Here is a 26,092-nt window from a genome sequence, read left to right on the forward strand (position 1 = left end):
TTCATCCAAAAGCCACATGATTAGTGTCCATTCATGGACCCAATCGTCCATGTGGATAAGTAATGATCTAATCATCAAGGGACTGTTTGGCGACTAAATTTTTTTTAAGCCAACAAAATCTTTTTTTCTTGTTTTTCCCTGACCATGTTAGACTCAATGGACTCAATTACATTGCTTTGGTTGAAGTATTTTGAAAATGAATGTTATACAGGGCGTATATGACATCAGTGCAGATAATGTGCATATTTATATTCGTGAGGAGCCAAATGTCTTCGGAATCCGTGTGTGAGATAACTAATGACTCCTAACCAGGTCCGTGTAGTTTAGCCACAGGTGCACCAAGTGAACAATCACCCACCACTCTTTGATGTGGTCAAGTTTCAATCTGAAAGCAAAGTTGGGAACAATTCTGCCTTCCTGTCTGAACCAGTAGACTCACCTGTGCCGGGCACTGATGGACGATTGGGGGCCCTGCAGGTGAAAGAGGCATGTGGAGAATTTAGAGGCTGAGCTGAGCAAAGTGTGTGGGAAACACCACAGCCCGGGAGAACCTGCCTACTGCTCAGGAAGGCCTGGTCTCCCCGTGGTGAGAGCAGCTGAAACAGAGACAAAAGCTCAGAGGGAGACTTCCCAGGAAGGGCTGGGAGCCTGCACACTAGGTTAACTCTAACTCAAAGATTAGAAGCCAGCATGCAAACTCCCCAGTAGTTCAATATATGTAAGGCATCAGATTGAGATCATCCTTGACATTGAAAAATCTTTAGACAAAGAGAAAGTGTCATGTTGCTGTTCTTATGCTCTGTCACCCCCCAGCAGCCTATTCTATTAATTAAAGAAAATATGGGTTTGTACTGGAATATCCTTAGAAAAAGTGATTCTAGATTTACAAAGATCTCGACTTGTATTTTGTATTTAAATGTCTGAGAAATAAAGCAATTGCTTCTGACATTGCTATTCAGTGAACATTATACCTTATGCGAAAAAATGCTAAGGGACATTTCTCTGCCAGAGGACATTCAGAGTTTTCTAACATCACTACAAAATGAAACAGATACCCAAAATGATATAATTAATGCAGCAAATCAGTATAGGAGCATAGGAAGATATTACTGGCATAAGATGAATAATATTTTCCAGTGAAAAATAACAAATTACACACTCTGCACGAGAAGTTAGCAGTTTTTGACCTACAGAAGATATTTTCCATTAAAAAATACAGTCTAAGTTACAGTTGTGCATCATCCCTGTTGGTCTTGGAAAGGTATGGAAGATATCCCAAATCACAGAAACCACACCCAAGGTCGTGTTTACAGACAAGAAGTAAACATTCACAAGCAGACACAGAGATGCTGCTCAGCGTATAAGATGAAGCCGGCACATGCTGAAGGTATCATCAGCTTAAATGCATTGAAACACTTAACTTGCCAAACATCCCAGCTTAGCCCAGTCTACCTTAAACGTGCTCAGAACACTTACACTAGCCTACAGGTGGGCAGAATCATATAACACAAACCCTATTTTAAAATAAAGTGTGAATATCTCATGTGATTTATTAAATACTGTACTAAAAGTGAAAAAAAACCTATGGGTACTTGAAGTACAGTGTCTACTAAATGCATATCTTTTACAATATTATGAAGTTGAAAATGTTTAAGTCATGACATCAGGGATGGTCTGTATGCAGAACTGAAATAGAACACCTGTCAAACACTATATCCTGGGTGCTCCCCATGGAAGCCCAAGGCATCGGCACCAGGTAACACCAGTAACGTGCAGCAACAGCCTGCCCTGTGCCCACGGAGGTCGGTGCCCAGGCTAACGAAGGCTGCCTGCTGCTGGTTTGCACTGTCCGCCTTATCTTAGCCATACGGTAGAATAGGAAAAAGACTTTTCTCTCAGAGATACTCTGTTCCAGGACAGGGAAATTCAAATGAGACTATGACTGCGTAATAGAGGAAGAGGTCAGTACATTCTGACATAGCAACTCCGTGGGGTGTGAGGCAGGCGTTACCAGGAAGACAGTGCAGCTGTCCTGAAAACAGTCTGATATGATGCAAAATGGAAAACTGGGTGAAAGGAAAAAAAATCATGTCACTGCAAATGCATGACCATTTATGTATTATGGATGCAAATGCATACATGTAGGCAGATAATACACAAATACACGCATAAGTTCAAATTTTTTTCAAATCTGACGACTACAGGAATAAAAGTCAGTCTGATGTCAGATTGTAAAGGATTTTTCTTCATTGTCTTCCTAACTCTATGTTAGAGTTTTTAAATGGCCATTGAATTTAAACGGGAGAAAAACCAATTGTCAACTAGTCGCTAGTAGGTTATGATTTAAAGGATTCTAACTTGTGATCCGTGTTAGTCTAATGAAAGTAAAGCCTTTATAAGCAAAAAATGAGTTCTATGTCTTTTTTTAATATTGGGATTGCATTGGTTTATATGAAGTACAGTAATTTGTACATAAATTTCTATGTACCATACCCATAACCCTTAGCATTTTGATGGTGTTACAGCACTGAATAGTTACTGCTCACATGAATTCTATGATAGGGCCATTTAAGAAAGGAGAAAATCAGAGCAAAAAAAAAAAAGGTCTGTCCGGTAGGCATACATTTAAATGGAACAAGTTCAAAAAATGCTAATTTGAAATATGAAGAGAAAGGCTTGTATCTTCTTTATGCCTTTTTTATTATTTAATTGCCTGATCATCTAATACATGCTTAATGGTGCAACATTTGGAAAGCACATAAAGGAATAAGGGAAAAATAAAAATTACCTATAATTCTCTATCTAGACATAACAAACTGTTGACCTACTGATGCTTGTTCTTTAATTGTACAGTATTCTGTTCATATTCTTGCTGCAAAGAATTTGGTCCTTGGTCTAATTCATCCCTGTCAAACTGAACTCTCGGCAAAAGTTGAAATGCCCTGTATGTGTTCTGTCTGAAACAGAACAAACTGCTGAGCTCTTGAAATACTGTTGCGCTTCCAAGAAACTAAATTTGTAACTTGATTAGATTTCCATGTATTTAAATTAAAATTCAAACACCACAAGTGGCTAGGGACTTACTTTCAAAGAGGCACAGGTCTGCTTTTTTATGGTGAATTGTCAATTCTCCCTTCTTTTAAGAGCTTATATTTGGAATTCAAATACCCAGTGCCTAGATATGAATATCTTCTTATTGATTATGCTTCAGAAGTGAAATGCTTCTTTAGTCTAAGGAATCATCTGTCACCAATATTGAAAAACTCTATTCTTTCTTCAAATGTGCCCCTTTTCCATTGCCTCTATTTTCTTGTTCACAAATCTAATAGACTTAGATTAAACTTTCTATCTCTCATAGTTCATGTAATTTTATGCTTTTTTCATAAACTGTGTACCATTTGTTTTTAATCCAAACATTATATTTTTTGATCTTAGTTATTTTTGTCCAAATCTATTCTTTTGAAATATCATAGGGCTTCTTACCTTCTCTCTGTGACTGTGAGTCTATTACACAGCACTCTTGGGGCACCAATTCTTTGTTCTAGACATTAATTTATATCTATAGTGAACATCTGTCTTCTGTTTTATTGGGTTTAATCAGACACCCCTTTTCAATGGGCTCTTTGAAAAAACATTAAAAATTCGCCAATGTATGGTCTGTGAGAGACTCCTTGCAAAGATTTGTTTTCTTCTTGTAGGTACCCATGGACACCATCAACGCAGAGCCAGTTTTGGTACCATTATAGTCTTGGTAGAGGGTGTTACAGTTCTTGAAATACAAGTTGGATTTAAATGCTCAACCCCAAATTCTAGGCAACATCATTTCTTTTAAGCTCTGAGCCTAGACAGATTCCAACTAGTTTTCTAATTGTCTTTCTATGCCACTCTGGGGATTTTTCAAAAGCCTACTCTTCAGTTAGGGCACAGCCCTTCAATGACCCTGGCTTTGTACATGGTTTCACTTCACTGTTTCCCCTGGTGCAGGTCCACCATGATAGCTCCTCCACCGTCAGGGACATTAAAACTCAAGCCTCAAATTCACAAGTCCAGGTCTCTTTTGCCCCTACCTTGAGCTGCCACAGCATCAGCCCAAGCAATTACTCTGGTGTAAAAATGGAAAAACACAAACCATTTTTCCTCTGATCTCACACCACCACAAACAACACAGAAGATTGCTGTAACCAAATGTGTGGGATTTCCCCCACCAACAAGCAAGGAGTGAATTCTACAGCGAACACCAGCTGGGTGTCTTCACATTCAGTTCTGACACATCTACCTGGAGACAGCATTGGAGCTCACAGGTAGAGGGCTCAGTCCCGGGATGGGCCTCTTCCCCCATTCAGATGCTCATCACAAGCTCCAGGTTGGTGCACCTGTGCTTCTGACCTGGTTATAAACTGGAAATCTCATAACCACCTCCTTGGATTCAATTAATTTTTTAGAGCAGCTGACAGAACTCAAGGAAACACATTTAACAGTTTATTATAAAGGATATTACCAAGGATACAGATGGAAAAATGTGTAAGACAAGGGCTGTTGGAAGCTTCATGCCCTCTCAGGTTAAACCCCACTCCAGGAACCTCCAGGTATTCAGGTATCCGGAAGCTCCTGGAACCCAGTCCTCTGGGTGTTTGTGGAAGGCTCAGCACACAGGCATCACTGCCTAAATCATTGGCCATTGGTGATCAGTGAGTGACTGGAAAGTCCCAACCCTCTAATCCTGTCTTAGTTTCTCAATGAGCTGCCCCCACCCTGCCAGCCAGTCAATTATTAGCATACAAAAAGACATCACACCAATTTGGAGATTCCTAGGATTCTATAGTGCCAGGAAACAGGGACAAAGATTAAATACCTATTTCACAGTATCATCTCTGGTTGGCTAGATGCTTCTTTTACGGTACCTGGGAATTCGCTTCCTTTCTTGGGTCTTGCAGTAGAGGTAAAGGTCGGAAAAAGGGCAAGCAAATGTTTCATGAATTGTATCTGTATATCCCCCATCCTTTGGGGGACTTAAAACCTACATTCTTTCCCTGAGACTGGTAATCTTTCTAAACTGTTCTTTGCTATTTGTTTTCTAGTATCTTAAACCACAGGAGCAGGCTCAACAGAATTGTCAGGACACGGATCAAAGTCCTGGTCACCAGAGATAAGGTGGACCAAAGCCACCAATTGGAGTTTAACGCACAGCGTGGAGGTCACATAGAGCTAAGCCTAGCCACCAACACCCCTGACCTTTAAAAAGTCATTTTCTCTGCTTAAAGTTAGAATACCTGTCTTTGAGATGCCAATCCACTGCCCTCCTCATTTGCTGGCACATTAACAAACTTCTCTTTCCTTTTTTTCAAACTGCTTGTTCTTCTTCATTCTCGTTGATTTGGTCTCTGGGACAAGTACCAACTTTTGGTAATAACTTCAGATAATCACTTGTAAAATAGTTTTGCTAATTCTTATCTAGTAATAAGAACATTTTCAAGTTATTCTAGTCTTCAATATTCTAGTCTTCAAGTTATTCTAGTCTTCAATTACATTAAATGTAATTTTAAATAATTTTGTATTGTGTAATTAATCATTAAATATATAGTGAGAGAAAAATACCTTCTCAATTTTTGCTATTAAAATAATACTAGAATAAATATTTTTTCATGTAAACCTTTAACGAAGTTTCTCTTATCTTCCTAGGTGTAAATTCTGAGAAGAAAAATTACTAGTTCAAACATTTTTTTATACATATTGCCAAGCTGAAATCCGGTATAATTGAATTGTTTATATTCCAAAGAAAAGCATGTAACAGTGTCCACTTTACTATATTTTCATGAAATTATGCATTATTTTTCAAATCTTTATACTGATAAAAATACGTATTTTTTGTTTGCTTTGCATTTTGCTATTAACGATAGTAACTATTTTTAAAATGGTTGTTCATTTTCGTATTGTATTAAACGGTTGCATCTTTTGTGAATTTTTAGTGGTGGTATTTTCCTTATCACTATACAGAATAACTTTACATATTATGTCTTTCGATGTTTTTTTATTTGATGCATGTTTTTATCTCCAAGTCTTCATATTTTGACACCAAAATTTTTCAAATTTCCACATTTAACCATGCGTATTTTGTATTAAAAACTGCGTATCAATTGACTAGGAAGAATACCCCTATTTAATAAACAATGTATATATTTATTTGATTTATGGCTAGTTCTCTTTGAGTAATTATAAACACCAGTCTCAGGAAAACTTGCAACTAGTTTTTCCTTTTATCACTAATTTAAAATTAGTGTACCATCTTTTAAAATTTTTTCTTCTACATCATTTATAAAGCTATCCAATTTGAATAGAACTGTTTTATTACCAAATCAATATAGTAATTAGCCACTGTTTATCAATTCTTTTTAAAAAATGTCATGATTAGGGATAATGAGCAATTTTTTCATGTGTTTCTTACCCATTTATCATGAGAGAAATGTAAATCAAAACCACTTTGGGATACCACCTAACCCCAGTGAGAATAGCTCAAATCACAAGGTCCCAAACTTGCAGATGCTGACATGGTGCTAAGAGGAAATACTTATATTCTGTTTGTGGGATGGCAAATAGCCTTTTTGGAAAGAAGTACAGAGAATCCTCAAAGAACTCAAAATAGGCCTTCCATTTGATCCCACAATCCCATTAGAAGGTATTTACCCAGGAGAAAAAAAATCATTTTATCCTAAGGACATTTGCCCTCACAACTTCACAATCACCAAGACACGGAAAACAATCCAAGGGCCCATCAACCCATGAATGGATTAATAAACTGTGGTATGTGTATAATGTGGAATAGTATTCAGCCATAAAAAAATGGAGACTTGATATGTTTTGTATTTACCTGGGATCTCAAGAATGGAAAATCCATGTACTCAACACTAAATTGAAACTAGTAGATTAACAACTAAGGCCCACACAAGAGAAAAACACAACTAAATTCAAGAAGAGGGTAGGAGGGTTCAGGAAGTTCCCACCTGTCAGGTACAATGTAGGGGTATACTGCACACTTCCTGGGTACAGGACTCAACTATAACTCAGACTTTACCTTGCAAACTCAAACAAGGTAACTGAGGGGTATGTACCCTCATATTAATTTGAAGTAAGAAAAAAAAGTCATGACTAAATGCATCTATCTATTCTTCTATTTAAACGCCAGAATTTCTGTTCCTACCCTCTGCAATGTCAATTAGAATTACATTAAATCTATAAAACTTGGTAAAAAAGAATATTAAGACCTTTCCTTCTGTCTTCCCTCCCTCTCTTCCTTCCATCCAGTATTTCCATCCATCTATACAATATATGTCTCACTACCTATCCATTCTTATTACTCTAAAAGACAAGTTACATAGATTTTAACACACAGGTTGACCATATTTTTCTAAAGTTATTCACAGGCAACTGTAAAGGAAAGTAAAAATCTCAGGACCAGCCCCCACTCCTTATGCAAAAGTGAAGGTCTAACCTGGCAGCTGAGTCATGTTGCACCCACACCCCCTTCTAAATAAACAGCTGTTACTAACCGGCCAGATCTTCCGAAGGCAAAAGGCCTCAGGAATCTACAGGACTACCCCACGGATCATTCATACTGAAATCCCTAGCTGTCTTTCCATAAGCAGGGACATACAAATTGTAACTGTGGTTCTTCAAGCTAACTAAGTCTAGCCCCTAAACTAAAGACTGTTTAATTCCATTTTAAATTAAACGTTTATCTTCCCAGGTGCAGAACAGAGATAAAATCAAACATTTCCATCTACCCCAGGGCATCTACAACACAACGATACTTCCTTCACTCCTTTTTTCTCCTCTAACCATTAATTTACCTTATACAAAACATTGATTTCCATGGCCTCAGAAGTATGTAACCATTTTACTTCACTGTCCATGTCCCAGTCCCTGTTTTTGTTTGTTTGTTTGTTTTTGTTTTGTTTTTAATACCTTATCCCCCTTAAACACTGACCTTCCAAAATTTGTGACTGAGGAAAAACAGTCACTGATGCTTCTGTGGCTTCCTCAACTTTGGCTTAATAAACCTCTGTTCGTTGAGAACATTACTTCAGTTACTTACTTTGCCTTGCCACACTTGCCCTGAGCTTTATTCTATTGTGAGTAAGTCTTTTTCTTATTCTATAGCCTTTTATATATTCATTTTCTTGACTGACCACCTAAGTTGAAATTATTTTTTACTTGATTGTGGGGGGAGATAATAGTAGTAGTTGAAATATTCCTACTATTTCTTAACTGTATCTTACAGCAGGAGCTTACATTCTAGAATAATGCTAAATATTCATGTATCAACACTATCAAGTGTTATTACTTGTTTCATGTTTTAATGGGAATTACTCTAGTACTTTATAAATAAATATGAATTTTATTTATAATCTTCGTATCAAATACAATCATTTTTTGTGTTTATGATATTAAATACATTCTCAATATGTGGCATACTTCGTTAACTCTGAGGTCATTAGAACAAAGAGTTAAGGCCTCTTCACTCAAATTTCCTGTCTTTCTCTTTCTGATTTTCCAAAAGAGTTTGTTTCGTACACTTTTTCATGTTATGTCTTTCACATGCAGAATTTCTTAACTTCATAGACAGCATATTTTATTGAGGAAAGTGTTTTTACCTCAATTTTCCTTTTTCTTGAATTATATTTAAAAAGTTCGTATATTTGGGTGGTGCCTATGGCTCAAGGAGTAGGGCACCGGTCCCATATGCTGGAGGTGGTGGGTTCAAACCCAGCCCCGGCCAAAAACCACAAAAAAAAAAAAAAAGTTCATATATTTATATACTTCTGTTTTCATTTACCTAATAGCCATTATTTTTATTTTTCAATACACTGCAATGTGTTGTGTCATTTTAAAAAATAAACTTCTTTTCAATCCAGCTTCTGAGTATGTCACTTTTTAAAAAAGATACTCTGAATAATATTACAGAAATACATGCCTGTTCTGGTGTTTGCTAACGTGCCACACACATATTCTATTTCTTACAGATTGTGGTTTTGGGGGATTTCCTTCAGTAATCTGGGGGTAGGTAGGAAGAACATATGATCTAGAGTTGAAAAAACTTGAATTCAAATCCTCTACCACTTTCTAGAAGTTTGACTTCTGGCAAGTCACTTAATTTTTATTTATTTATTTATTTATTTATTTATTTATTTATTTTGTAGTTTTTTTTTTTTTTTTTTTGGCCAAGGCTGGGTTTGAACCTGCTACCTCCAGCATATGGGGCTGGCACCCTACCCCTTTGAGCCACAGGCACTGGCCTCACTTAATTTTTTTTTAATCTTAGATTTGTGCCAGTAAAATTAAGATAACAACCTCTTCATAAGGTCATTATAATTATCAGATAATATCAAGAATTCAAAGCCTCAATCAGGCCTGGTGGCCTATGCATATAATTCTAGCCTTTGTGAGGCTAAGGCAGGAGAATTGCTTAAGGCCAGGAGTTCATGATCAGTCTGGGCAACAAAGTGAGACTCATTTCTATAAGAAAGACTGTAAAGCCCCCAACTTAATGCTTGATGAACAGAGTCACAGTAAATCATGATGTTTGCTATTAGCGTTTATTGTATGCAATGGGCATAAACTCCAGTAATTTTGAGAGCAAAGAAAATATCTAATGGCACCCCGCAAATGCAGTAGGGACTGGTGACAACTAGGGATTTTGTGTCCTGACCAGCAGTGATCCAAATCCAAAATTTTAACACTATGCTAGACAAAAAAAGCTTGTAATTTTTGGCTTGCGTCTGTCAATTTACGACCACTGTCATAATATAAGAAGCTTGTTCCCTGCTTTGAACCAAATTAAAATGGCCAGCTTGGAAATGAGTTCTTTAGACATACATTACCCTCAAGTTCAAGGATATGCATTCATGGAAATCAATAAATTAAACAAGGAAGAAAAAAAAGAGCATGTTTTGGATAATATAACCTCAAAGAAGAGATCAAATAAACCTTAATACAATGAATGAGTACATGTGTTCCAATCAGGTAGCAGTAAGTTATGAACTTCTAGGCAGGAAGGTATATTTTAATTCTCTAAGTAGTTAAAAATTCTATTGTGCTTCTGATTACCTATTTAATTCCTTGAATACCAATGTGAAATTAACATTACAAATAATCAAGGTTAAAAATAATTAATGCAAGTGTGATTTAGTTATAATTAAACTAATTACACAGATAGTAGTATAATAAGGGACTTGCAGACCATTATTTGGATGCAAATTTATTCTTCCTTTCAAGAGCAGTTATTTGAATTTCATTTTCCAATTATTTTACAAATGATGAAATGGAATTATAAAGGAAAGAGTCAGTCTTCCAGGGATGAAAAAATAAATCTCATTTTTTAAATTCCTTTTAATGCTCTGTTCTTTTGTTCAGATGTACTTGTAAATAGAGAAGTTAAAGAGAAAAGAATTAAAATTACCACCAGCAAAAATATCTTACTTCTATGATTACAAGGAAAAATAAACAAAATAATACTTGAAAGAAAATCTAATCCCATACAGCATGATTTTCTTTTAGAATAAGTGGTATGTAAACTCTCTTTACACAGACAAATCTCAAACACTTGCTCAACTAAGAAATTATCTCTATTTTCTGTTTTCAAATATAATTCATTTCTACTACTGAGCATTTATCTATTGACATAGATTAACCAAAGTATAATTGCATTTTCTTCCCACAGACTGTAATAGTTACAGCATGTAGCATTGGGAGCAAGGTGGATGTGCTTTCAGGTCTGCAACTTCATTCATATAAGTTAGGAACAGAAAATATTTCTCACATGACAGCTGCATGCCTACTTTTAGACGAGGTAGATTTTATATAACATATCATTGAAACTTCATTTAAATATTTGGGTTATTATTATTTCTACTATATTAGTGAGGAAATTAATAGAAGAATGAAGAAAGAAAGAAAAGAGAAATCTTAGGAGGTAAAAGGGATAATTAAGCACAAGAAAAACATTTAGATTATTTTCTAATTCTATCAGAATAGAATGATATAAACAAACAAACAAAAACCTAAGTTGTCACTTTCCAGGGATGGCTTGAAACCAATTGATTATCATGACAATTGAATAAATAAAAAGAAAAAAAAATTAAACATTTTATCTGTCCTTTCTGTATAAACTATGCCTATGGGTAAATGAAAGATAGCAAAATTATTCTAGTTAGTAAATGAAAATGAGAAGATAACAGTTAAAATATCACCATTTTTCAGTGGAGTAATGCACCTAAACATTAAACATCACAACTGCTGAGATCAAAAAAGAAAAAAAAATAATAATAATAGTAAAGACCAGATATCATGTGTCTCCTGATGAAAGAAAACAGCATCATCTCTTGCTTAGTCAAACTTGATTAAACCTCTGAATCCAGATGAAATTTCAAGAAATTTAAATGAAAACAGAGAAATAAGTTAAACTTTGTCATTAGTATTGGGTCAGCAAAGTCTGTACGCAACTCTCTAAGTGCAAAGGCACAGCTTCTTCAACAAAGAGATTAGAAAGAAATGAGAAGGATGGAGGGAGAGACCCATAGATTGAGAAGATTAAAGTTCATTATTAAGTTCATACAAGTGACCAAGACTAAACAATACATTCCTGAGTGACAGAACCATAAATAATCATTTGTATGGAAGGAGTTGTGGCTGGGATGGACAGATAAAGTGGTTTATAGGCTAGCTGCCAAAGTTCTATTTCTTGTCCTAAGCTTTTTAACAAGAGTGTTTAGTTAATCATAATACACTAAGCTATGGTTTAAAAAAATGAGAATAGGAGTTATCCTTGATGGGGAAAAATAATTTATTGGATGCTAGTTTTGTCCTTTCCTAGAAGTAGGTACTTGATTATACAGAATACTCACTTTACGAAAATTCATTGAGCTGTTGTTCTCCACATATAAATTATACTTCAAAACATCTTTAAAAATATTTTGTATAAAAATATTTAATCAAGAAATAAGATTCTGAATACCTAAGAATATTCTTCTAAGTTACATTTTGAGAAAAAGACTAAATCAAAAGTGTCTTTTAGAGAATAATGATAATAATATCACATTACTATTTTAAGATCAAGTTAAAGCTGTACAAAGAGGTATATTCAGAGTCTTAATGATTTGATTATTTATTTTAACAAGAAAAACTTAAAAATCATTTAAATAAAAAAGTTAGAAATAAAACGACAAAATTACATTGAGAAAAGCAGAGTGGAAGGGTTAATAAGAATGACAGAATTTGAAAAATTTGGAAACTAAAAACAATGAATTGCTAAAGAAATTCAGTACTTCATTCTTGTCAAAATAAAATAGTCAAGGCTAAAATATAAAGATAATTTTATACAATAAAGCAAAAGCATATAGATATAGGAATAGAAAGAAATACAAATTTGGGGAGAATAATAGATATAGCTCTATGTAAGTAATGTATAATTTTAGCTAAATCAATGAGTTTCTAAGGAAATATAGTCAAAATTATAAAAATAAAAAATAAGAGAAGTTTAATAACAAAAATTAAAAATGAAATTTTCAATGGACTAATTTTTCTTGTGAATCACAAATGTAAAATGATTTATAGAATATTAGCGTATAAAATTTAACGAATGAGATTGAAATCTACAAGAAAAAAATTATTGTACAAAAGTAAAGATAGATCAATAATCAAGACTCTTATTCATAATATAAATATGTCAAAAAAGGACTATGAAATGTGTATGTCTAAAAATACTAAAATAATAAATTTATGGTGTTCTTTGTAGGAACTTTTAATGAAATTGCAAAATAATGCTTAAATTATAAATAATATGTAGATAATTTTCTTTTTTCTTTTTTTTTGTAGAGACAGAGTCTCACTTTATGGCCCTTGGTAGAGTGCCGTGGCTTCACACAGCTCACAGCAACCTCCAACTCCTGGGCTTAAGCGATTCTCTTGCCTCAGCCTCCCAAGTAGCTGGGACTACAGGTGCCCGCCACAACGCCCGGCTATTTTTTGGTTTTTTGCAGTTTGGCCGGGGCCGGGTTTGAACCCGCCACCCTCGGTATATGGGGCCGGCGCCTTACGGACTGAGCCACAGACGCCGCCCAGATAATTTTCAACTCATCATCTTTAATAAATAGAAATATTACCACTAAATGAGAAATAAGATGCATTATCATTTAATGTTATTTTAATAGTTTCCAGGGAAAGCAATAAGAACTAGAATTAGAAATACTACTATAGAGAAAAATGACAAGTGTTTTACATATTTATTTATTCTCTTAATAAATAAAGAGAATAACAGAATATAAGGATCCTAGCAGAATATAAGTATCCTATATTCCTAAGGGAATATGAGGATCATTTAAAATACTTTAAAAACAAATTCTATCTATTTCAGTAAGTGAAAGATTTGCAAACTTTCTATGTGGTCTAAGTGAGAGACACAGTATTGTAAAAATGTTAGTTCTTTTCAAATTAATCTATAAATGCAACATAAACCATTAAAAACACGATGGAGAATCACAGTCACAATACTTTAAATATCTTCCTCTACATCCCCAAAATTGGTGAATGCTTTTTTGCGTGTTTTATTCATTGCTGCAAAACTAGTGTGTAGAACAGATACCATCCTTACGATTACACACCTACTGAACAGAAGTCAGTAGCTCCTGGGTGCTGGATTTGAATTACTTAAAGGCAGCCTAGGATGTGCCCGTCCACCAAGTTACAGTGATTTGCTCTCCAGGAAACAAGAAAGACAGATGGGATGCCTAAGGCCTTAGAAGACACCACTAAAAACAAAATGGGGTGTGGGACGTCCCAGTCAGGGGGCACTAAGAGGCCTGTGGAGGAAGGGAAGCCAGGAAAGAGCTGTCACAATACAAGGGAGGATTTTGGCTGGTGAGTCTGTGGCCTCAAGCCCCGTCTGCTATTAGGGCAATGGGCTTTCAATCTGGAAAGCAGGAAGCTCTTCCTTGTTGAAAAGAGACAAATGTGAATGTCTTAGCACAGTAACTAAGAAAATGCCAGGAAGGCTATGTTAACCATTGTGATGAAAATATGTCAAACGGTCTATGAAGCTAGCGTATGATGCCCCATGATCATATATGTGTACACAGCTATGATTTAATAAAAAAAAAAAAAGAAAGAAAGAAAGAAAAGAGATGAATCGCTGGCATTTGTCTTACCAGAGCTGGAGAAAAGAGAACCCCTCTATCACACTTGTGGAGAGAGGGGAGGGAAGGCACCACCCCCCAGGGAAACGTTCCTGACTAAGCCCACAGTTTTGAAAGAACTACAAAATCCGGTACCATTTGACGTGGGAGTGACAGGGCCAGCTGAGAGCAACCCCCGGCACCCAGGCTGCTACAGAGCCTGCAGGGGCATCTGGCCTCAGGCAGACAAAGGTCTCCCCACTCCCTCAGATTCCACTGCTGGGTTTGTAAGGAGTTTCCTGCTCCCATCCTCACATAGTCCTGAGTACTTGAAAGAGGAAGTCTGGGAGGCAAAAAGCAGGAGCCCATCCACGTGGCACTTTCTGGTCACTTTAACTGGTGGGAACATTTGAAGCTTTATCTAAAGGAGAATCAGAAAAAGCCAGTCCTTGGCCATTTCCCGCTTCCCCGGGTTACCTGGGAAGAGAGCAGCCCACACCTCAGACCATCCTGATGCCCAAGAGAGGTCTGCCCACAGCTGCGGTGTGACACCACCTCCTCCACCCTTGGCTCGGGCGGGAAGTACTGAGCTTGGTTTACTCATACTGGGAAATCTTTTTCCCCTTCAGAGAGTTGCTAATTAGAAGGTAAATTTGGAGGAAAATTATGTCTTCAAACTTTATTCCATGGGGTTAAGGGAATGCTGGAGGATTCTGGACTTGATCATCATCTCCTTTGACAGCGAGAATGATTAAGCCTGGATCTTACCCGCTGGGAGTCCTGATGATGGCATGTCCCCAAGTCGGGGAAATTTCACCATTCAGCATTTTAAAGGTTGTGCTCTTCCCGGCTCCATTCACCCCCAGAAGCCCAAAGCACTAAGAGGAAATAAAGTTAAATAAAATCAAAATTGTATCAGGAGCAACATTTGCTTTAGATCAATTTTGAGTTTACATTGGGTTTGATATTTATAGATTTTTTTAAAATCACACTATTATATAAAGTGCTTTATAGAGTACAAAATCTTTTCAAAAATATCATGGCCTGAGTGCTATAAAAATTTCAGCATTAATTTATGGACAAGTAAATTCATGTATCAAAAATCATAAGGATGAGCAGTAAATGCCAAGTTCCCTAAATTATGCAGAGATAATATAATGTTCTTTGGATGTAACATCTCACAATAATTATTCTCCTGATTTCATTTCTGTGTATTTTAAGGTACTTTATAAACTATTCCTCTTCCATTCTCCCCATACTCATATAAATATTTCTTTGTCCAATTCTGCCTTATAGTCCAGGTGAAAAAAGGCCTCCTGGCTCACAGCCTCCTCGCTCACTTTTCTAGACTTTGTATCGTGTTTCAGCAGGTATTTTGCCTGAGATCCCACTTTGAATATTGTCTCTCTGGTTCTTGGCAATCTCCTTGCAAGACAGCTGTTTCCTGATGGCTGGGTGCTACTATCGACTGATGTGAACTGGCATCCTGGTTCCTTAGATCATGGAAAGTGACTGCTTCTGGGTTTCCATCACCAGATCCACCTAACACGTAGCCGTCTTTGTACCTCTGGATTTCACTGCTCCTCTGCTTTGCCACTTACTTTAAATACTATGTTTTTTCCAATTCCCCTGGATCTCCCCATCATCTGAAATATGGACCCATCTCAGGCCAGGCCTGCCCTGCTTCATGTCCCGTCAGACAGACCACAGCTGAGCTAGCTGAGTGTCCCAGGGAATGCCACCATCACCCTAGCCAAACGATGTCTGTGCTTTAAGGCGTAGGTATAAACTCAGCCTTTTAAGTGAGCGTCCCCTGCACGCCCTGGCCTTCCGCTGTCCCTCCTTCTGCCCGGCCACCCTCTCTGGACTTGTAGCACTGAAGATGACACCACCCATGTGACTTTCAGTCTTGTCTTGCCTTGGGACAATGCTCATGTTGTTAGGTGACACTTTACGTACTTATATTTTGTTTCCTACCCAATTAATTCCTACAGGAAGAGGGACAGGCAGTCAGGCACCATCTAATGACATTTGATAATGGTGGATGGCGGATACAATAGTGGTCCATGATATTATGACCCAGTATTTTTACTGTGTTTTTCCTATGTTTAGACACACGGACACGTACCAGTGTGTGACAGCTGCATGCAGCAGTCAGCGCAATAGCATGCCATGTGGGTTTGTCTTCTAGGAACAACAGGGCACATGAGACAGCCTAGGTGTAGCTGTGCCTGCATCACCTCGTTTGTGAACTCTGCAAGGTGCGCACAATGATGACGTCTCCCGGCAATGCCTTTCTCACCTGTCCTGGCATCAACCCACACGTGACTGGGTCTTAGTCATCTCTGGATTTCCCACGGGCTTGTGAGATACACTTTCCATCTAAGCAACTAAACTGTGATACTCACAAATGCTCAGAGAATACAATCCAGATTTAAAGGCTATCTGGATCATTTCAGATACCTGGAGCATCATTCTTTAAAACATTTCCAAGGTTTTCTCTTACCCCTGCTGGGCCTTTGAAATAGTACTCTAAAAAGAAGGTCTCTGAAGCAGCCCTCAGAAGCCTAAGCTTCCCTCTGACTTCCTATCCCCCGTCCCTTAGTCCGCTTCTCCCCTGAGTCTAGCCATAGAAACTAGAATCCCTCAGAGAACTCAGAACTCTTTCCCCCTCACAGCCAGCCATACAATCTAAAAATATTACTCTAACTCCCACCCCTCACAGATCCTGTTGTGTAAAAATTGCCATTAAAAAAATCAGCTGACTGACCTTGTCTGACTGTAGGTCACAGCACTCCCATTCCAGAGAGGACACTGACCCACAGCCAGAAGGAAGGATGTTGCAGAGAGAGGCCAAGAAGAATCTGGACAGACAGGCCTGGCTGGGTTGCCTCATTCATCTATCAGCATTTAATCACCTCTCTTTTACTCAGTCATATTTCTACATGGCTGCCCACCTAAGCATAAAAATCAGTGGCTTCCCCTGTATCTTTGGGTCTTTATAATGAAGGTTCCCGTGTCGTGTAAAACTATGATCAAATACACTTGTATGCCTTCTTCCTGTTAAGCTGCTTTTTTTCGGTGATTTTCAGCAAAGCTTCAGAAGGCATCCCTTTGCTTACAACTACCACAGAGTGGTAGTGACAAAACTGTTAAAAATATAGATTTTTCAGGCAAGGGTAAAAACAGTTCAATGTGATGGGCAAGACTGCATGGCCAGTCTTAGAGCAGTACCAAACACTAACTACAAAAAAAAAAAAAAAAACACCCCTGCCTTACATTTTGCTCTGTTCTGCCAGACACAAAACCCAGGGAGTGAGGACACCCGTGCAGTCCTTCAGCTCCAGCTCTTGGCTTTGCTTTGTCTCAGAATGCTGGCATTGAAATGCCTGCTCTCGGCTCACAAGTGGAACACGGATACCCATCAGGTAACAATATAACCCATTCGGAGTGTCTCAGGCGCTTGGAACAATACAAATGCAAGGTGCTCTTTTATTTTTAACAGTTCATTAAAGGTAATCATTTCCAGAACAAATCAGGAACAATTCAAATGGCTTCTGTCAGTTCTGATTAAACGTTGCTACTAGATTTAATGTCACATCCGTGAAAACATTCCTAAGTTACTGCCACATGGTGTGGGCGCTCCTTACCTTTTTAGGGTGGCGTTTTACCAGATTGGCTTAATGGGACCTTTAAAGAACACTGCCGGTCAAAAGATATAAAGTGGTTTCCTTCACTAACTGGATTAATAAAATGTTTGCACTCCATAAAAGTCATCTCAGTCCAAACAGTAATTGAAATTCCCCAATTGCAAGAAATATTAACAATTAAGAAACAAAGTAAACTGTCAATCCATCAGCAAACTGCGCTGTGTAAAGAGCCAACAGCCCCTGTATTAAACGTCTGCTTCTATTGATTTTGTGGGAATGCCTGGAATTAAAGTTTGTTTTGGTTCTGATTTCAGATATTCTGAGAATAACACAAGCAGAGCAGCAATTAGAGTTGCACAAGTTCACAGCAGAAGTGGATAAAAACAGAAGCTTGTTACCTCTCCTTTCGGTATGCCCAAACTAATATCTTGCACAGCGGTGGTCTTCTGGAAAAAGCTTTGATAACTTTTACTAAGGTTGTGTAACACAAGAATGTCTCCACCGGTTCTTCCTTCAAACACCCTCATTTGCTCTTTTTCAACATCTATATCCTTAGAAGATTTGACGGTGCCTTGGAGGGCAAAGGGACGCCTGGGGAGATAAAGTCAGAGTTAACTCAGACATGGAAAGTTATCCTGGAATAGCTACGAGAGAGAAAGGTCAGCAATCTGTAAAAATAAAAGAAACCATCGCCAGCCCTCTGCAGTGTCAGTGTTGTCCAGAGCACCCAAGTCCTGCCGTCCTGATTACAAGCAAAAGTCAATTTCTTTAGATTAAGAAAATGCACATTTGCCTAAAATTACCGAAGTAGATTGACAGTAAATTAAAACTTTTAATTTTATGAATAATAAAGTCAGACCAGACTTTTGTGCTAACTGTAAAAAGAATTTATCCCAAAATTATTAGAAGGCATCAAGTTGTTAAAGTGCTTTTAGTAAACAAGTCATTTAGTAAAGGAAATTGTGTGTTAAAGTAGCCAAACATTATAAATTTGTAGTATGTGTTGAACCATACTATAAAAGTCATGTATAGCCAGTAATTTGGAAAAAGTGTTCAGTAAGTATTTATCAAATTAATATAAACTTTTCACTTGTAACTGATTTATTCTAAATCTGTACTGCTCCTTTTCAATCTTCTTTATGATTTCAATCCAATGCATTTTAATTTTCAACTAAATTTCAATTTCCTCTGTCAACTGTAATCTGCCAACATTTTAATAATTATATTCAATCATTTAAAATATACTTACTGTTTATATTTTAATGATACACAGACTGCTCAGTTAGGATTATAACCAACATCAGTTACCTGGTTTGGACAGTGTGATACTGCTCTGTAATATTAATTTGCACATAATCATTGAGAAAAGCTGGGTGAAAGGTATATTGGAACTTTTGTACTTATTTTGCAGCTTCTCATGATTCTTAAACTATTTCAAAGGTATTAAATATCCCCTACCAGCCCCCAGGCTCCTCCTTGTATTATTTTCCTTCTTGTATAATTTTATACACCTGAAATCACCATTTGACACATATGTAATTTATTCCACACAGAATATACAGACAAATTCTCAGGAACTATATTATATGACATCATTTATATAACATTTACAAGCATAATAAATGAATCAGTGGAGATAAAAAGACCTGCAGTTTCCTTACAGGGTAGTTACTGCCTGGAAGAGAGTCCCCAGGGGCCATCTGAGGTGTTGATAGCATTTAGTGTATTGAGAGGGGTTCCATGAATGTGTTCATTTTGTTAAAATTCATTTAATTTCCCATTGTTCTGCATGAATGTTATTTCACCTTCCCAAATGAGGGTGTGGTTCTCAACTCTTCTCCATCCTGGTATTTCTGAGGTCTTTTCTTGCTTCAGCAAGAAGCAGGCGACCTGTATTCTCACCTGTCTCCCACATCCACAGAGACACAGGGACCCAGGTCCGATGTTCCCATCTTCTCCCCATGAGAATTGCCTGGAAATCTTTAAAAATATCTCCTGCGTCTCCTGCCCAGAGCTTCTTATAACAGTGCTCTGGGGAGAGGCCCAGGCATTCCTCACCTCAATCTCAAGTCATTCTAGTGTAGGAAGGACAACAGACAGAGGTTACAGCTGGTCCATCCCCTCAGGACAATCCCATGTCCTAATATTTTCATGGAACTGTGTCCAGAAATGTGCCACAGAGACATTTTCCAACTGAGAATCACAAAAAATCATGTCTGCCTATTATTCTATGGACCACTGTTTAGCATAAAGTGGAAGAGTCCAGATGGGCCCTACATGGAGCAGCCATTAGCTATGTAACTGTCTGGAGAGTTCTGCTCTCCATGTTGGCTGTTCCAACATGGCCAGCACCCAGGGTCCAGAAAGCAAAGTTCATCTCTCGATAGGAGACAGAATAAGGCCTCAGGTCCTAATGGAGACCTGTATTCTTAGGAGAAAGCCAAGAGTGGAAGAGCGCAGAACTGTAGGGCAGGAGTCAGCACAGGCAGGGAAGGACAGAAATGAAGCAGGCTCACTAACACTCAGCAGGTGCCAATGACAGGGCCCTGCCCAGGTAAGGGAGGCAGGATCTATCCACCACCAGACATGGAGGGCAGAGTTTTCTATTCTTTTCCAAGGTTCAACTATGAAAAGTATAATTTTCCTGCATGAAGGAACTTACAGTCAAGCAGAGATGATTAGCATATAAATAAATATTGTAACACAATATAATGTGTCAATAAAGACAGAGAATGTAATGGAAACATTGAGAAGGTATCAGACCAGCCCACAAGGCACAGTAGGGACAGAAGGAGGTGACGGATGTTGAGAATTCAGTGGAACAGAGGTGATCAGAGGCAAATATCTCTGTGGGAGTGGGAGAAAGACCACAGACAGCTCCCCTGAGCAGGAGGCACCAGATTAGCGGGGGCCTTACTAAGAACCTTGGACTGGGCCTTTTAAGCAATAATTAGTGACCTGGTCAAAGCTGAATATAAAAAGTAAATTGATGGTCATACAGTCATTGTAACAGTGGTCTATAGAATAATAGGCAATTGGTGTCTAAAGAAGCTTCAATTTATGTGCTCTGTAACCTTCACATAGAAAAAACAACAACAACAAAAATTGACTCTTTACTGTGTATAACAAAGGTATTATTTTAAAATATGGTTCAACTTATAGTTCCATTCTACAAAGTAGAGGTAACACAGAAAGGCTCTTCTTTAAAGAAATGTCTTTTGATGCTATAGGAGAATGGAACATCCCAAAATCTGCCAGAAAGGGTCCTACATTACAGGTTTTAAAATAGATTAAATTAGTAGGGGACATCAGAGGACCGATTATGTTTGAAAGGCACTCAGAATTCTACGCCACATCTGGCTAGCAATTGGAAATCTGCAGATTCCAAAGTAACAACCGTGGTCAATCCGAAAGAGTATTTGGATTTATATTCCAAATTCTCTACTTTGGCAGCTTAAAAGGGTTTAAGTAAGGAAATGCATTATGAAATGACTGAAAGGAAAATAATCTATCATGGGACTCACCAGGAAATATTAATAATATGTCTTTATTATATTTAATAGGTTCTCCAATGGCATGGTATTCATTAGTATTTTCTCCATAAAGAGTCTTGCCTTAAGTAGAAGTCAGAGGGAAATCGACAACACTTGGGAAGAGTCATTGGATTATAGACTAGGCCACTTAGGTCATGGCAGAGGAGCAGACCACGGTGGACCCCTCCTGTGAAAGCACCTTTCTCTCCCGTGTATCTCAAATGTGTTATGTGACACTATTGCACACATCCTTGCAAAGTCACCTTAAATCCTACTTCCAGTAGTAGGGGCGTGTGTGTGGGTGTACCAGCCAGATGTGCAGGTATGTAGGCCACATTGTGTATCCACATGTCTCCTTGAACCTCCTGTGCCACTGACTGTGGTCCTCACCTAACAAAGATGAGAACACAGCAGCAAGAAGCAACAGGATGCGGCGGAGGGCATGTGGTTATCTGCACTGAGTTTTAATGGCTTTCTGCTTGTGGGAGTCACTGGCATTGAGTCACAAAAATAAACTATTTTACGGTATCAACCAAATTCATCTTAGGGGCGATAGGGTACAGGGGAAATTGAGCAATTTTAAAGTGAAAAATACAAACTAAATAACTATACAACTAAATAACTGAAAAGATTATCTAACAGGTTCGTACCTTATCCTTTGAAATCTCCTTCAAAATGAGCAATTTTGAAGTGAAAAATACAAACTAAATAACTATACAACTAAATAACTGAAAAGATTATCTAACAGGTTGGTACCTTATCCTTTGAAATCTCCTTTCTAGTGTTGGTGACTCACACAAATCAAAACTAAAGAAAATAATAAAATATCATTAGAATCATATAGAACGCTGATCAGACTCTTTTCTTTCTTTCTTTCTTTTTTTTTTTGGACAGAGTCTCACTCTGCCACCCACCCAGGCTAGAGCACCATGGCATTGTAGCTCATAGCAACCTCAAACTCTTGCACTCAAGCAATCCTCTTGCCTCAGCCTCCCAAGTAGCTGGAACTACAGGCACCTGCCACAACGCCCAGCTACGCTGTTTCCCCGAAAATAAGACAGTGTCTTATTTTAAGATGTGCTCCCAAAGATGCGCTAGGTCTTATTTTCAGGGGACGTCTTATCTTTCCTGTAAGTAGGCCTTATTTTCGGAGGATGTCTTATTTTCGGGGAAACCGGGTAGTTTTTTTCTACTTTAAGTAGAGACAGCGTCTTGCTCTTGCTCACATCGCTCTTGAATTCCTGAGCTCAGGCAATCCTTCTTCCTTGTACTCCCAGAGGGCTAGGATTACAGGAGAGCCACTGCACAGCCCCAGATGTGTTTCTTATCTAACAAGCTCCAGGAGGGATTTTTCTCTCCCTCTCTTTATTCATGAGCCAGTGCCATTTGAAGAGGAGCCCTCAGAACACACCTTAGCCACTGCAGAAGATCCCAGTGGAGCAGAATCCTCAGAAGGAGAAGAACCGAGCCCTGCAAGGCCAATTCCACAAAGATCCAGCCCAGGAACTTCATCTCAAAGGGACTCACATAGGAATCAATGCCGAAGCTGTGTGTCAGGTCATATTTGATCTGATTATAACAGAGTTCTATCAGTCCTTGACCCAGGCAGAACTGAGGGAAAATAGTAAATACCCACTTGAGGACATCATAGATGTTCTGTAAATTCTGTAGAGTGAAATGAAGAAAAAAGAAATCAAAATTAAAAGCTATTTCTCTTTTCATAACATATGTCAATAACTTCTCTTCCTCCTGGGTTAGTCCTGCGCTCCATGTCTCCCATCCTGACTATTCAATGACACTCTCAGACAGCTATCAAACGAGAAGACTGTTCTTAAAATTTTAGATATAATGGTATTTATAGTGTTCTCCTTGCTAGATTTTGCTTGCTTGGGACCTGTTACCCCTTTTATTCCAATTTCTTTCTTTTGGAATGTGAATGCCTGTCTTATGCCCATCCCACCGTTATATTTTTGGAAACACATAACATATTTGATTTCACAGATTCACAGATGAAAAGACATTTGCTTCTGAATAAAAAACCCCTTTGAGTTTCACCCATACGCGATTTAGATACTGTTTAGATGAAACTTTTAACTTTAGACTTTAAACCTGATGCTGCAAACAGTTAGGACAGTGGTTCTCAACCTTCCTAATGCTGTGATGTATTTTCACTGTTACCAAGGAGTCGAGACCCACAGGTTGAGAACCGCTGAGGTAGGATCTCTTAGACTATTGGGATGGAACTAACTCATTTTTTACAAAAGAAGAACATGAGTCTTGGGGGATCCAGAGCCAAATGTTCCGTACTGACTATGTGTGTCCCCACCAGGTTCATATATTGAAGCCTTAACTCCCAGTATGATGGCACTAGGAAGTGGGGCCTTGGAGAGTTAGGTATACGGGAGGAAACAAGGGTGGGGACCCAGCATGGAATTAGTGCCCCTGTAAGAACAGCAAGAGACTCCAGAGTTCTCTCTCTCCCCACCATGAGAGGACACAGTGAGAAAACAGCTGTTTACCAGCTAGTAACAGGGCTCTGGTTGATCACTGACTCTAAAATCACCTTGACTTTGGACTTCCCACCCTCCAGACTAGGAAAAGTAAACATCTGTTGTTTAATCCACCTAGTCTATGATATTTTGTTATACATTTAGCACTTAGAAGACTAAGGCGCGTGGGTAGCATTAATAGTCACAAGGTAACATGAGCGTTTAAATGAGTAGATAATATTAGGAGCCGTGACTGTGACATTTAAATTACATGAAAAATCCCTAGCTCATTCTTAGTTTGCAATAAATAAGTATACATAGTTGTCATTGTTAGATATAGAACTAAGTGGAATTACAAATATGAGTAAGGGAGAAAATGAGAAGAGACCTGGCCAGGCATGGTGGCTCATGCCTGTAATCCCAGCACTCTGAGAGGCCATGGCTGGTGGATTGTCTGAGCTCACAGGTTCAAGACCAGCCTGAGCCAGAGCAAGACTCTGTCCCTAAAAATAGCCAGGTGTTGTGGTGGGCACCTGTAGTCCCAGTTGCTTGGGAGGCTGAAGCAAGAGAATCACTTGAGCCCAAGAGTTTGAGGTTGCTATGAGCTTATGACACCATGGCAGTCTACCAAGGGCAACAAGGGGAGACTCTATCTCCAAAAAAAAGAAAAAAAAGAAAGAAAACAGGAAGAGATCAGACAGGATAGAATTCCATAGAAAACAAAAAATATATAAGATAAGCCACATATTTGAACACAAATTTTAAATAGAATATATCTAAAAAGTCAAAATCTACCATAACTTTAACCACTTGTAAATATTTTATTGTGAGATTAAAATTGTTATAACGTTAATCATGTATCTATTAGATGTATATTGTTTACTGACAGCTTCAATACACTTTACCACATTTCATCCATTCAATAAATGTACAGGTGCTTAGGAGAAAGCGAGGTTACCAATGGGAAAGCATGCTCTCAAGGGGATGACAAAGGTGCCCAAGCCACAGAGTGACAGGGCTGGGACTTCAGCCTGACTTTTCTAATCCAAAGAATAAGATCTTTTGACCTGACCATGGTGTATAGCCTTTGAATAAAACTTACCAAAATGCTGGTCTATTGAACTTTTATTTTCAGTATAACTACTTAAAAGTTTTTGTTATTAGTTAGTTAGTTTGTTTGTTTGTTTGAGACAGAGTTTCACTTTGTCACCCTAGGTAGAGTGCCATGGCATCATTGCTCACAGCAACATTAAACTCCTGGGCTCAAGCAAATCACTTGCCTCAGCCTCCCGAGTAACCGCAATTACAGGTGCCTGCCACAATACCCAACTATTTTTTAGATATAGGGTAGGGTCTCCCTCTTGCTCAGGCTGGTCTTGAACTCATGAGCTCAAGCAATCCAGCTGCCTCGGCCTCCCAGAGTGCTAGGATTACAGGTGTGAGCTACCCCATGCCCAGCCCTTACTTCAAAGTTTTTAACCCAGAAAGGCCACTTAACTACAGCTACCAAATAAAGCTGTGGAGAGATAATGGAGGCCTAGATTTGTGTTTTATAGTCTTTCTCTCCTTCTGTTCAAACTCAGTAATCGATTTACATATAAACAGTAATATTTTAAAAGGGAACAAAATCATCATACTGTTTACCTAACATACAATAATGGATGCACCCTACTGTAAACACTAAAGAATAAATGTACAGAATTGCCAGTTATATAGTTCATATTACATAACATCCAGTTTTCCCTTAAAATGCGAACTTCTAACTTGACTAGGATAAATGTAGGCTTAAATAATGTGGTTTGGGAAAAGTAGAAGATTCAATAACAATTTTTAAGGGCATTTATTGTTACATTATGGTTTATTGACACATGCATACAGACACAGGAAAAGTACAAAAGCTGCATTTAATTTTCTCCTTGTTTCTTCTTGACTAACTGCCATTAGTTATAAATTTCAACCAGTCCTAAAGGAGCTAATTAATCCCACTGTTCATAAAGCTATGTCCCTGTAACAATTAACATACCACACCAAAAGACTTTCTATTAGCAGTGATAGTATAGAAACAGAGGATTGCAGCTTTTAACTCAGAAACTGATAATTAAGGAAATGGCAGACTAATGGAGCTGATTTATATCCAATTTTAAAGAACTCACAATGGTCTCTATACGAGTAGGAACAAAGGTGTTGGCAGAACATAGACTCTGAATAAATGAATAATCCAAACGGATGAGGGGGTGCAGCTGCTCCAACTCCCAGAA

General features: G+C 38.0%; 1 protein-coding gene across 1 annotated transcript in view; it reads right to left on the bottom strand.

The window, feature by feature from the left end:
- ABCA13 (ATP binding cassette subfamily A member 13) overlaps positions 1-26,092 on the bottom strand; it is a 578,079-nt gene that overhangs the window by 97,992 nt on the left and 453,995 nt on the right. The window contains exons 53-55 of the mRNA XM_053553839.1: positions 22,757-23,010; positions 18,211-18,403; positions 14,931-15,040 (exon numbers count right to left, since the gene is read on the bottom strand). Of these exons, the coding sequence (XP_053409814.1) occupies positions 14,931-15,040; positions 18,211-18,403; positions 22,757-23,010 (557 nt within the window). The remainder of the gene's footprint in view (positions 1-14,930; positions 15,041-18,210; positions 18,404-22,756; positions 23,011-26,092) is intronic.

The sequence above is a fragment of the Nycticebus coucang genome, chromosome 11 (assembly GCF_027406575.1).
Source record: "Nycticebus coucang isolate mNycCou1 chromosome 11, mNycCou1.pri, whole genome shotgun sequence".
Classification (NCBI taxonomy): domain Eukaryota; kingdom Metazoa; phylum Chordata; class Mammalia; order Primates; family Lorisidae; genus Nycticebus; species Nycticebus coucang.